Raw genomic sequence first — 13,083 nt, forward strand, 5'->3', positions numbered from 1 at the left:
ATAAAAAGACAAAATAATTAGACTAAATTTTACTTCTGCATCAGTGTACTATTACTAATGAAGTTGACATTAATCTAAAAAAAAGCTTTTAAATAATAACCCTGGACCCGGTGGCGTGGCCTAGCAGCTAAAGTTCTCTCCTTGAACGCCCCGGGATCCCATATGGGCACCGGTTCTAATCCCGGCAGCTCCACTTCCCATCCAGCTCCCTGCTTGTGGCCTGAGAAGGCAGTCGAGGACGTCCCAAATGCTTTGGGACCCTGCACCCGCATGGGAGACCCGGAGGAGGTTCCTGGCTCCTGGCTCCAGATCGGCACAGCACCGGCCGTTGCGCTCACTTAGGGAGTGAATCATCGGACGGAAGATCTTCCTCTCTCTCCTCCTCTCTGTATATCTGACTTTGTAACAAAAATAAATAAATCTTTAATAATATCAGCCCATCAAGTCAGCCCATGATCAGACAGTACGTCCAAAAAATTGTGTAATCAACCTCTTTCCAAACAAAATGTGTTCCTCACAACTTTGCTGATCAAACACTTTACTTGCCTTGCATAAACACAGCTTAATAACATGTATCAATAATTTCTAATTCAGTAACCTGAATTTCTTGTAAAGACTAGAGCAAACATTGTTGACTGTTTTGCATCAGCACCCACTGTTTCATAACATCTACAATATTTTTTTTTTTAAAGATTTATTATTATTGGAAAGCCGGATATACAGAGAGGAGGAGAGACAGAGAGGAAGATCTTCCATCCAATGATTCACTCCCCAACTGAGCCGCAACGGGCTGGTGCGCGCCGATCCGATGCCGGGAACCAGGAACCTCTTCCATGTCTCCCATGTGGGTGCAGGGTCCCAAGGCTTTGGGCCGTCCTCAACTGCTTTCCCAGGCACCTCTTCCTGGTCTCCCATGCGGGTGCAGGGTCTCAAGACTTTAGGACGTCCTCGACTGCTTTCCCAGGCCACAAGCAGGGAGCTGGATGGGAAGTGGAGCTGCCGGGATTCAAACCGGCGCCCATATGGGATCCCGGGGCATTCAAGGTGAGGACTTTAGCCACTAGGCCACGCTGCCGGGCCCATCTACAATATTTTTTCATGTTTGTTTTACATGTACCATGTAAAAAGAGGCCAGTATTTGTGAAATAATTTTTTGCATCAGACTTGTTTAGAATTACTTTTCCTTCAATGACAAGCTTCTCCCTGAAGCTTATACTTCCAAAAATCAACTTTTAGCTTCTAGAGAACCCAGGGCAGGAAACTGACATGTCAAAGCACACAGAGCAAGCCTGTGAATTTCCTTAACAGGACTCTGGCCACTTCTGAAGCCCACCTTGGTGGACGAGACTTACCTACGAGAAACTGGCTTGGCTGTATTTTCTTTTTAACTTTGTCTTGAGACTGGATATGATCGCTATCCCTCACCCTACTGCTGCATGTACAGAGATGTAGGAGTGATCTCAAGGGAGACCAGTCACCTGTGGCAGCCCTGATGGGAGAAGTGGGTGTGTCAGCCAGGTCGGGCATACCACAGAAAGCACAAAGTTTCCCTGTGGGACGGCACTACACAGGTAAGCTTGAGAAGGGACTGGCCAAGGCCAGTAAGGCAAATTTTGGAGACCCACACAGTAATTCAGGCGGCTTTACAAGGAAACCCTGGTTCTCCAAAGCCAAGTCCTGCCCAGTCCTGCTCAGGTTTGGGTGTGATAAGGAGGGGGTCATGGGAACCCCATCGGCAGGGGAGAACCAGCTGGAGCTGCAGCTGGCACAGGAAGTATGACCTGAAGTGTATGCAAGTGGACATGTCGATGAGCTGCCACATCACTGCAGCTGACCACTTGCCAGTGTGCAGGGAAATGGCCAGCCCAGCGGCAGATGCAGTCTGGCCTGTTTTCCACAGCATGGAGGCAGCAGTGCTGCTCTGGGAGTGCCAGGCATCATCACTCCTACATCTCTTTGTACATGCTCCAGCCACCATGAGGCCCTCAGTGCAACCAAGACCAGCCCCATGCTCCTGAACTCTCCTGCTGAGCTGGTGTTCAGTATAAGCAGACTCCACTGATGCCTGACCCTACAGTAGCTGCTCTAAGATGCTCTTTTGCAAGCCTTTCCAGCCGGGCCCCAGCCAAGGGCAGACTGGCAACCAGATAGCCTCCGAATCCAGCTGTAAATAGCCAGGGCAGCAGGTAGCTGTACTAGTACACCACATGATCTCATCTCCACTGAGGACAGAAACCCTGGTCTCCACAACAGTACCCAGCAGTCTCTGTGACTCCGGGAGCTCACTTGTGTCCACATGCACTTGGCAGACTGCCCCTGGCTAAGTGGCAGTCTCTAGCAAGGGCCACAGCTCAAAGAAAGGGACCACCCTATTGTCAAAGGTGGTGGATAGGGCACAACTTGCACACATTTGCCCTCTTTCAAGAATGACGACCTGAGAACCAGGACAGCTCAGCACTATCCAAAAGTGCATCCTGTACAGCTTTTGGAGGGGCTTGCAGGGGAACTGTTAGGGTCAGACGACACGTGGTGTTTTAGTGATGGCAAAGGCACCGACACTCCAGGGGCACTACTGGCCGTCCCCAGTGTCCGCAAAGGCACTCAATGTCTAGAGGCACTGCTGGCTGTCCCCAGTGACCACAAAGGCACTCAGAGTCCAGGGGCACCACTGGCCATCCCCAGTCAAGGGCACTGACTGTCCAAACAAGACTGAAAAAGGCACTTGCTGTCGACAGGGACTGAAGTCAGTGAGCTAGAGTATTCAGGACAACAGCCCTGTTCACCACATAGAGGTCTTGAACCAACTGCACTCAAAACCGTTAGATTTCTTTCCTGGCAGGATAAGGGCACAAGACCCTTATACAGTTTATATTTGGTGGTGGGTTTAAAGTCCTCAAGAGCTTCCTCATTTTGTGGCCATATGCAGGAACCAGGGGAGCCAGGAGCTTTTAGGATTGAGTCAATTCAATCTGGTTCATCCAATTCCAAAAGTATTTCCTCCTTTTAGAATAAATCCCTACATGACATTTTTCTAAAAAGACTCAGCTGAGAAGGTGACCAGACACTGAACATGAAACACAAAGTGGCAGGTACTGGGTGAGGTATGGATGACACTATCTGTGCTCTCTCACTCCTCTCCAAGCGGCGAGCAGATAAGCCATTGGGAGTGTGGCTCCCCAATGGCAGTAGGGCCTAGCTCTCAGTCTTTCCAAGGCAGCTGATGACAGGTGACAGACAGCGCATTCATCCCCCCAAAGTGAGAGATACGAGGGAGGGACTGCTTAGCTCTTTTCAGCTTGTAGCAATCTTTCTTCCAGTGGCCAGGTTGTTTACAATAATGGCAGACACCAGGAGGGATCCTCTGGGGAGCTCCCAGCTGTTGCAGCACCTGACTGAGGGTCTCGACAATTTTCTTTTCGTTGGCACACTCCTGGGTGTGGGATAACTTATCAACCTCACGTACTAGCTGCTGAGTGGGCATGTTTTCCCAATCCACACAGGCTCTATCAACAAGCTCGGAAAGCCCTGGGGTTAGGCGTTTCACAAACAAATAGTTAAAGGTATCATTGACTGAACTGTCAGAAATGCAATCTGTACCAAATCCAAAATTTTCCTCAAAGACACGTTTAAATCGACTGTAAAAATCATAAACAGACTCATTGGTTCTTTGGGTACAGGCATCAATCTTAGTCCAATCTGCGCGTCTAGGGAAAGCCTCTGGGATAGCTCTGTGGAGGCTTGTGGCCAGATGCTGGGCCTGCTCCCAGGACTGCTGTGTCTGCCACTTGCTTTTCGGCTCCCAGTATGCCCAGTGAGCTGTCTCCAGCCAGTGCTGGGCTTGGTTTTCATCAACAAGCAAGTGAACCAGCTGGAGGAGATGAGTTAGCCCTGGCTTGTAGACCTGGGTTACTAGTTTGAATTCATCAGCAAATCGCTCAGGGTCTTCAGTGACTTTTGGGAAAACCTTGAGGATGGCTAGGAGTTCCTGGTTAGTCCAGGGGGAACAGGAGGCTTTGTCCCTCACTGGCTTGTCAGCGGACTCTGAGGCAGTGGTGTGGGGGGAGGGACGTGGACGTTCCAGAGAGGAGAGAATCTTGGCTTCCAAGTCTTTTATGTTCTTTTTTAACTGTCGGTTGTCTTCAGCCATCTGGAAGACAAGGTCACGCAGGGAAGCTACCTCTGAATCATGGGCACGCTTTGAAGCTTCAAGATGCCATTTGGAATATGCATCCCATTCCAATGGGCTGACCCTACTGCCAAACCGTACTAATCTTTCTTTAAGAAAAGCAAGCTTGGGAAGTTCAAAGGATCCCAAGTGTGGCCACTGGAGCTCTGAGTTATCTGAGGTGTAACATGTCCACCGATACAGAAACTCACACGACCGGGAGCCATACTGGATGAGCATGTAGTTGGCTGGGGTCTCTGGCGGAAAGGTACGTGGCTGTGCCTTGGAATTGCAGGTCCCCATTCTGTTTCCCATGGAGGATCAGGGATTGTAGGAAGAACGTCTGCCTTCCAAGTGTGTGTGTCACAGAACTCGTCTGCCGGGTGGATGGCCTGACCCTGCAGGCCCTTTGTGGAAGTCTTGCCTGTCAGGAATCCGCTGTTTCACTGTGGAGACTAGATTGTCTCATAAAATGGTGACAAGCACTATGCCCAACCCGTGTCCACTTTGGGATGTTACTTTGCTCTTGACAAATGTCTGGATGAAACCCCAAGAGCACTCTCATGAAAGGAGATGACGTCTTCGGCACAGGCAATCTCAGTTGGAGGCAGATCTGAGGGAAGACTTCCCATCACTGGCAAAGCTGCACATGGAGGGGCACGTCCTGCAGACTTGGGAGTGGCAGAGTTACATAGGCTGCCAGGCCAGGAAAGGTCTGCCCTCTTCTTGTCAACTGGAGATGGGTGCTGGGTGGGAAGCTCTGTAAACAAGAAAGAGCAATGACTTCAATCTGGGTGCCTCCCAAGGGATGGAGACTCCTAGGCACCAGGCAAAACCACAGGTGTCTTGACTGCTGTGTGGCATGGCCAGCTGCAGGCTTTCCACCAGCCAAAGTTAAAGTCACCCCAACCCTAAAACAAGTGCCTTGAGCTCTCCCACAAAAGGCGTACCATGCCCCCTGCTGCAGGCGACACCTCGCAGGAGCCCCATCGTGATTCATCTCCAGGCATGTACTTCTGAGTTCTCTAGCACCTGGCACTTGATGCCACCTTCTCTGAGCAAATTCCCATGCCGCCATTTTCTGGGGTTTGGTGAGGGGTAACATGGGCACGACTAGCAAGATTCCAAAGAAATGAGCTGGGGCAAAGGCCTACAATGGGGAAGACTCCAAGGTGGCGAGCTGGGTCCACACAGTTCCCCAGTAGCAGTGTTTCCTCATCTATGGACTAGTATGACAACTTTTTTCTTTAAAAGGCAGAGACAGGGTCTAATGTGATGGCCTAGTGGCTAAAATCTTCACCTTGCAAGTGCCGGCATTACCAATGGCACGGGTTCATGTCCTGGCTGCTTGGCTTCCCTTTCAGCTCTCTGTGGCATGGGAAAGTAGTAGAGGATGGCCCAAGGCCTTGTGGCCCTGCACCTGCCTGGGAGACCCAGAGCAAGCTCCTGCTTCCTGGCTTCGGATCAGCTCGACTCCAGCTGTTGCAGCCACTTGGGAAGTGAACCAGCAGAAGGAAGATCTTTCTGACTCCTCCTCTCTGTAAACCTGATCTGCCTTTCAAAAAAAAAAAGAGGGAGAAGCTTTTATCTGCTACTTTCCTCCCTAAATGCCTCCAGCAGGATCTGAAGCCACAAACAGCCAGCAAGGAAGGCTGTGTTCATGCATGAGACTTGGCAGGAGTGAAGGGGAAGGACACAGTTGAGGCCTGCATCCAGCACTGCGGCATAGTGCAGGAAGCCACCACCTGCAGCTGCAGCAGAGCATCCCATATGGGTGTTGGCTCCAGTCTCAGCTCTCCACTTCCAATCCAGCTCCCTGCTAATGCTCCTGGGAAAGCTCAGGCTTGGGCCCCTGTACCCACAAGTGAGACCACAATGGAATCCCTGGCTCCTGGCTCTGCCCTGGCTCAGACCTGGGTGCTGTGGCCATTTGGGGAGTATATTAGCAGATGGAATATGTCTTTTCCTATGTCACTCTACTTAAAAATTCTAAGTCTGAGCTGATACCCCATTTCTTTCTTTTTTTTTTTTCTAAAAGATTTATTTTTACTGGAAAGTCAGATATACACAGAGGAGAGATGGAGAGGAAGATCTTCTGTCCACTGATTCACTCCACAAGCGGCCACAATGACTGGAGTTGAGCTGATCTGAAGCCAGGAGCCAGGAGCTTCTTCTGGATCTCCCGTGTGGGTACAGGGTCACCAGATTTTGGGATGTCCTCCACTGCCTTCCCAGGCCAGAAGCAGGGAGCTGGGTGGGAAGCAGGGCCTCCAGGACATGAGCTGGCACCCAAATGGGATCCCAATGCATGGAAGGCAAGGATTTTAGCTACTAGGCTACCACACTTGCCCGATACTCCATTTCGTAATCCATGTCTGTGCCCTTAAGATGGAGGCGGTGACTATAAGCCTATCACAGTGGGTGTGCACACAGCTTCCCAATCCCAGATATATAGAAATACTCTCCTGAGAGCTGCATTCGAAACAAATGCTGAGAGGGCCCAACGTGATGGTTCAATTGGGTTCATCCTCTGCCTGCAAGGGCCAGCATCCAATATGGGCACTGGTTCATGTCCCAATCACTCTACTTCCCATTCAACCCCCTTCCTCATGGCCTGGGAAAGCCGTAGGGGATGGCCCCAAATCTTGGGATCCTATACCCGTATGAAAAACCTAGAAGCTCCTGGCTTCAGATTAGCTCAGCTACCGCTGTTACAGCCATTTGGATAGTGATGCAACAGATGCAAGATTTTTTTCCTGTCTTTCCTATTCTCTGTAAATCCACCTTTCCAATAAAAATAAATCTTAAGTTAAAAAAAAAAGAATCAAAGAAACAACCACTGAGGAAATGTGTGTCCACGTGAGGATGGTAAAAGTCAGGTGCCAAGGGAAGGCCAGAGGGGAAGTGATGCCAAGACAGTGGTGTGTGCCCAACACTGTCAACTTCCAAGAAGGTAATCTGGTCTTGGTGTTCTGTCCCAAGCTACCTGGGACACTCCCTTTAGCTTACACAAGTGTTCCACATAGTGGCCAGCCCACCAACAGTCACCCGACCCTGTCCCCAGCTCAGGCATGCTCAGTTCTGAAGCAGCAGATAACAGTGGATTTATCAGAAGGGAGATTATGGAGGCTGCACACTGCCTGGAAACAGCTCAACCAACTGGCTTACGGAGTTCAAACAAGAAACTGAAAGGAAAGAAGGCATTTGGCACAAAATTAAGACATGTCTGGGGACACCTCTATCCCAGAACAGAGTGCCTGTGTTTGAGACCCATCACAACAGGAGCCAGTTGAGGAACACTGAAAAGACACTGTAAAAAAATTGTTCATTGGGCCCAGCACTGTAGCCTAGCAGCAAACATCCTCACCTTGCATGTGCCAGGTTCCCATATGGGAGCCAGTTCATGTCCTGGCTATTCCATCCACCATCCAGCTCCTTGCATGTGGCCTGCGAAAGCAGTGGAGGATGGCCCAAAGCCTTGGAACCCTGCACCTGTGTGGGAGACCGGAAGAAGCTCCTGGCTTTGGATAGGCTACTCTGACCATTGCAGCCACTTGGGAAGTGAACCATCGGATATAAGATCTTCCTCTCTGTATCTCCTTCTCTCTGCATATCTGCCTTTTCAATAAAAATAAATACATCTTAAAAAGAAGAAACAGCCAGAACTGGACAACACATTCCCATGTGGACTACAGTCATCCCAAGCTGCTGCTGCCCAACAGATAAAAACTACCAGCTGGACTGAAAACAGGCACCACTATCATTACATACTTCACAATTCCCCTCTGCTCAGGACACAGAATGTAAGATGGCAGGGAGTGAATGACAGGGTCTCCGAGTTCCCCCTCCTCTGTTGGGGTCTCAAAAGTCGTATCTCTCTTTGGTGTAGGGCTGCTGACTACTGCTTTCAAAGGATCAAGAATTAGTAAGCTTCTGTGTTTGAGGTAAGTGCATGTCAAACTACAAAACATGTTAGAATGCATCCAGCAAGGTAAGATAGCTAGGGCAATAGATGCCTGTGAGAACCTGTTCAAAAGAAGCTCCAGGAAGAGCAGGCCCCGCCCAGAGTGCACACTGCCGCCAGCGACTCCTTGGATGTGCTCCTCATTAGTTCCCCACATCAATGATGCTTTCATCAGGGTGCCTTGTTAGCTTTCCTGGAATTCTTGGCTTACATACGTGACATGGGTTGTAAATTAAACTCGGTGATGGTGCCTTAAGTGTGAACTGTTGCTTTGCTGAGTGTATAAAAACTGGAATCCTGGAAGTAAATGTATCAGTAGCCATTAGAGCACTGGTTGCCTCATTCCTTCGTGGCCTTCCTCCCAGGTTCCAAAGGTAATTTGCAAGATGCACACAGGTCCACAGGAGCCCTACAAAGCTGGCATGTGGTCTCCTTATCTAGTGTTAGGTATGAGAAGTTTCAGTCAGTGTTCCTGGGTCAGGAAGCTCTGGATGAATGACCCGAGACACAAATCCCTGAGACAGCTGTGAAGCAGTGTAGCTAGAGAAAAGAAAAACACCACTGTACGGTGTTAGGCTCTTTTATGTGAGTGTGTAAACCTGATTACAACATTAACCACAAAGTATTCAATCACTTTTTTTCAAGAAAGTGGTAGAAACTGAATAAACATGAGCAGCAAGCAGTCCTTAGGTTTCCAGCCCCTCTATGCCCCGTGTCCCTGGTCCTCACTCTCTTAATTCTGTCTTTATGTCCCAGCAGCATTACTTCCAATAGCCATCTACCAGCCCTGGCTGCTGAAAGATGGCCTGTGACACTCACTGGGATGGAAAGATCATAGGGTGCCAACTGCTTGGGGAACCAAGCACCTCCAAGTGCTCCTGCTGTAACAGCAGCAGGCCATTGTTGTGAGCCACTGCTCAGGAAGCATCCCACCTCACAGAGCAAGTCTGAGCCCCTCCTTCACTTTTTTTTAATATTTATTTTATTAGAAAGTCAGATATACAGAGAGGCGAAGAGACAGAGAAGAAGAACTTCCATCCAATGATTCACTCCCCAAGTGACTGCAATGGCCAGTGCTGCACCGATCTAAAGCCAAGAGCCAGGAACTTTCTCCAGGTCTCCTACATGGGTACAGGGTCCCAAAGCTTTGGGCCGTCCTCGACTGCTTTCCCAGGTCACAAGCAGGGAGCTGGATGGGAAGTGGAATAGCCAGGATTAGAACCAGCACGTTCAAGGAGAGGACTTTAGCCACTAGACCACCTCGCCAGGACCGGCCTGCACAATTTTGATCTTAGACATATTCTAGCTTGTTGCCCCAAATAGGGAAAAACGAGCCCTGGTCCAGGCCAAAGTCCTTGAACTCTCCGGTAAGTGGAACGCACCAACCTTTATCTAGCTGGCGAACACCTTTCTCTCCAGGCTGGAAAGAAAGATGTCTTCTAAGGCAGAGCTTTCCAGCAACAAATGCTTTGTCACTATCACCCTAACCGTGTATGTTCGCGTGGACTCAGCAGGCCCGGGCCCCTAACTGCAAAGTTGCTTAGCCGGGACGAGCGGGATCGGTCCTTGTCGTCTTGCGGGAGAGTCCGTCAGGGCAGAGCTCAGTTACCTGGAGCTTTCTGAGGAGGAGGCGTCCTCCTCCCTTTCTGTGACTAGGGAGATGCTTCCCAAGGATTATCAGACTGGAGTGCCTTCCTGTGGAAAGTTTCCTTGCCTAACTTACAGGCTGGGGAGCCAACGCAGAGGTGCCTGGGTGCACGCAGGGAGCCACAGGGGCACGGCACATCTTTGCGGGGCTGAGGTGGTTTCCGAGGCCGCCAGCCCCTTGTTCAATTCGGCCGCCTCCCATGCGCGACCGAAGCTCTTTGCTTTCCATTCTTTCACGCCTGTTAGCAGTTGGTCTCGGGGCCGGGACTATCTCCCACTGGGCACATCTTGGAGCTTGCACCCCGCGAGAAGCCGGAACTGGCAGCAACGGACCTTACCACACGTGAGCGTCGCGGTCCGTTCCCCATCCGCACCTCGGGCCCGTCCCGCCCGGCCGTCCGTCGTCCGTCCGCACCTCGGGTTCGCCTCGCGCCGTGTTACCCGCGCGCTGCCGCTCCGGGGCGCCCACGTCACCGCTGCGCCGGTCCCACCCCGTAGGGCGTCAGCGCGGCGCGACGCAGGCCTCCCTAAGAGGCCCCCGTCTGGGGGTTGCTTCCCGCGTGCCCGGCAGGGATCGGGATTGCGGACGGTCGGAGTTCTCCTGGGCGGCAGTGGCGGCCGTAGGCTGGCGTCTCCTGTTGACCGGGAGCAGCCTCGGGGGCTGGAAGCCGAGACGGCTGGGAGGGGCTGCCCCGGCCTGGACTTCCGCCGCGGTGAGGTCTTGGGGAAGAGCAGCAGGGGGGTGCCCGGTGCTTCTGCAGACCCCTCCCCGCCTCTGTAAGGTGGGGATGATGCAGATCGAGGGCCCGACCCTCGCCGAGAGCGGGCAGCCGCCCACTCGGCACTCCCAGCCCTCCTGCACTGCACCCGGTTCACAGAGGCTTCCCTACCGGATAAGGCAGCGGAGTGCGAAACCTGGGCTTAGGGGCGGGGCACCGCGTTGTGGCACAGGGCACTCGGCCCAGCCACCACTTTTCAGTGGGGGTCCAGGCTGCTTCTCCTCCCATACTGCTTGCTATTACCGCGGGGCAAACAGCCAGGACGCCCCCACCCACCAGTGAGACCAGGGTGGAGTTCCTAGCTCCTGACTTTGGCTGTTTCAGCTATGTGAAGTGTAGCCGTGGTGGCTGAATCTGTGTCTGTCATTCTCACTTTCACATAAGTAAAATCAATCCTTTAAAGAAATCTTGGGCAATGGGTCTGCTTTGTTCTAATCTAAGTCCCCCAGGTAATTGGGAGAGCCTAGAGGGTGACCTGTGATTGCTGTCTGCAGGTACAAGCAACTGTACATTAAAAAAAACGGGGGGGGGGGGAACACTGTGCCTGAACTAAACATGCCAAGAGGACCTGCAGTGTGTGGGTGGGGTAGGCGTTTGCCCAGTCCTGACCTTGTCCCCGGAAGGCCTGGCACAGTGCTGCTCACACAGCCCCTAGGAGGCAGCAGTGACTGGTCCCTGCACACACAGGGAAGTTGGATTGAGTTTCCCACTTTGGCCTGGCCCAGTCCTAACCAGTGTGCATCTGAAAAGTGAAACAGCAGAGGGTAGCCCTGCCTCTCTGCCTGAGATAAACTAGAACTTTGTAGGAATGTGTGCTGAATATGCTAGCGCACTCAAGGAGAGACAGAGAAAAAGATCTTTTGTCTGCTGGTTCACTCCCAGAGCTGAGCCAATCCAAAGCCAGGAGCCAGGGATTTCTTTTGGGTCTCCTATGCGGGCACAAGGTCCCCAGACTTTGGACCATCCTCTGCTTTTTTCCCAGGCCACAAGCAGGGGGTTGGATGGGAAGTGGAGCAGCTGGGACACGAACTGGCTCCCATATGGGATCCTGGCACAAGCAAGTTGAGGGTTTAACCACTGGGCCATCACATTGGGTCCAACAAGCATCTTCCAACAATAGTGTCCATGGGTCCTGGACCTGCCCCCCTTGGATGCCTGCCAGAGACCTTTCTGGTTCTGTGGCTTCATTGCTGGCTCAGATATTTTGAGGACTAGAAGAAGTACCTTTAAAAAACATCTGCTTTTCTCGCCCAGCAGGTTGAGCAATAGGGCCAGTGGCCAGTGGCCCTCGTGTGCCCCCGGGGCTCTGAGGAGCGATAGCAGCTATGGGCAGCCCACTTGGGTAAGTACTGACTTCCAGGAAAAGGTTGTGATCCGCTGTCCTTGGCACCTCAGTCACCCCCATGGCCTCTTGCAGGCCACTACATCAGGGCTGACCCTGCCACAGCCTGTGTCTTCCCCTCACCAGCCACTGACCAGCACTTGCGTGTATGTCTGCAGCCTGCTGTGGCAGAAGGCCATGAAGACGGCTGTCCCTGTGTGCCGCTGCCTGCACATGTCCCCTCCGTGGGCCAACAGTAGCAGGGCCTCTCTCTGTCGCCTACGCCGTCAGGTCTATGCACGACTGTACCCTGTGTTGCTCGTCAAGCAAGATGGCTCCACCATCCACATCCACTACCGGGAGCCACGACGCTTGCTGGTGGTAAGCTTCATTCCCCAGGCATAAGACCAGTCACAGGGCCTGGGAGTCAGCCATCTTAGGGCAGACTTGTAACCATGGCCACTGCGCCTATGACAGCAGTCGGGCAAACTCAGTCTAGGCTCCAAAGTCAGGTTGGATTCATGAGCTGTGTATTAAGAAAAAAAAAATTGAGAGAAGCAAGCAGGAAACAAAATCCCTTAGAGAATAACATTTGTGAAAGGAAAGACCAACAACAGAAATTCTAAGGGTAGTGGTTTGGACACCCACATCCATGTCTGAATACTTGGGCTCTGCTCCTTGCTTTGGGCTGGCAGGTGAGGGCTCAGCTCCCTGCTGGGGCACATTGTAGGCTGGCCGGTGAGGGCTCAGGGACTTGGGGCTCTCAGCTTTGGCCCCTGGCACAGCCTGACCTGTTAGCAGATATCTGGGGGGTGAACTAGCAGGTGGGAGTTCTCTGCTCACCTCTCTGCCTCAAATAACTAAAAAGGAAGCTAGAGTTGGGTAGAAGACAGAAAGCCAGAGGAAGGCCCTATGGTGCTCATGTCTGCTGCATCTCTGTACCCATAGATGCCGTTGGACCTGGACAGCCTGCCTCCCGAGGAACGCCGGGTCCGGCTGCGCAGGCGTGAGGCTCAGCTGCGGCCCAAGGAGGAGAAGGACCCAGAACTGCCTGATGACTTCGATGTGGAACGGTACAAACGCTTTTGGACCAAGAAGTGAAACCTGACTTAAAGCCACCTAAAGATGTGATAAGGATGTCAGGGATGCCTGTCTGTACAAGACACATTCTCTAGCCACTGCCTTGTGTCGGCATCTTCCTTCTTGG

General features: G+C 52.0%; 2 protein-coding genes across 4 annotated transcripts; one reads left to right on the plus strand and one right to left on the minus strand.

The window, feature by feature from the left end:
- Positions 1-2,690: 2,690 nt before the first annotated feature.
- LOC131482654 (uncharacterized) lies at positions 2,691-10,188 on the minus strand. Its single transcript, XM_058677701.1, has 2 exons — positions 10,151-10,188; positions 2,691-4,925 (listed from the first exon to the last, which is right to left on the minus strand). Exon 2 carries the CDS (start codon positions 4,478-4,480, stop codon positions 3,200-3,202), a length of 1,281 nt encoding a protein of 426 aa, XP_058533684.1. The 5' UTR covers positions 4,481-4,925; positions 10,151-10,188; the 3' UTR covers positions 2,691-3,199.
- A 114-nt stretch (positions 10,189-10,302) lies between these two features.
- On the plus strand, positions 10,303-13,083 carry MRPL55 (mitochondrial ribosomal protein L55). 3 transcript variants are annotated; one of them, XM_058677373.1, is made up of 4 exons: positions 10,303-10,396; positions 11,813-11,897; positions 12,056-12,257; positions 12,825-13,083. In XM_058677373.1, exons 2-4 carry the CDS (start codon positions 11,881-11,883, stop codon positions 12,975-12,977), a joined length of 372 nt encoding a protein of 123 aa, XP_058533356.1. In that variant the 5' UTR covers positions 10,303-10,396; positions 11,813-11,880; the 3' UTR covers positions 12,978-13,083. The 3 variants fall into 3 exon arrangements, with proteins under 3 accessions (XP_058533356.1, XP_004586597.2, XP_058533357.1); XM_004586540.2 differs by lacking the exon at positions 10,303-10,396 and adding an exon at positions 10,460-10,489 and having other exon boundaries at positions 12,825-13,082; XM_058677374.1 differs by lacking the exon at positions 10,303-10,396 and adding an exon at positions 10,469-10,489 and having other exon boundaries at positions 11,810-11,897.

Source organism: Ochotona princeps, chromosome 19, assembly GCF_030435755.1.
Source record: "Ochotona princeps isolate mOchPri1 chromosome 19, mOchPri1.hap1, whole genome shotgun sequence".
Taxonomy (NCBI): Eukaryota; Metazoa; Chordata; class Mammalia; order Lagomorpha; family Ochotonidae; genus Ochotona; species Ochotona princeps.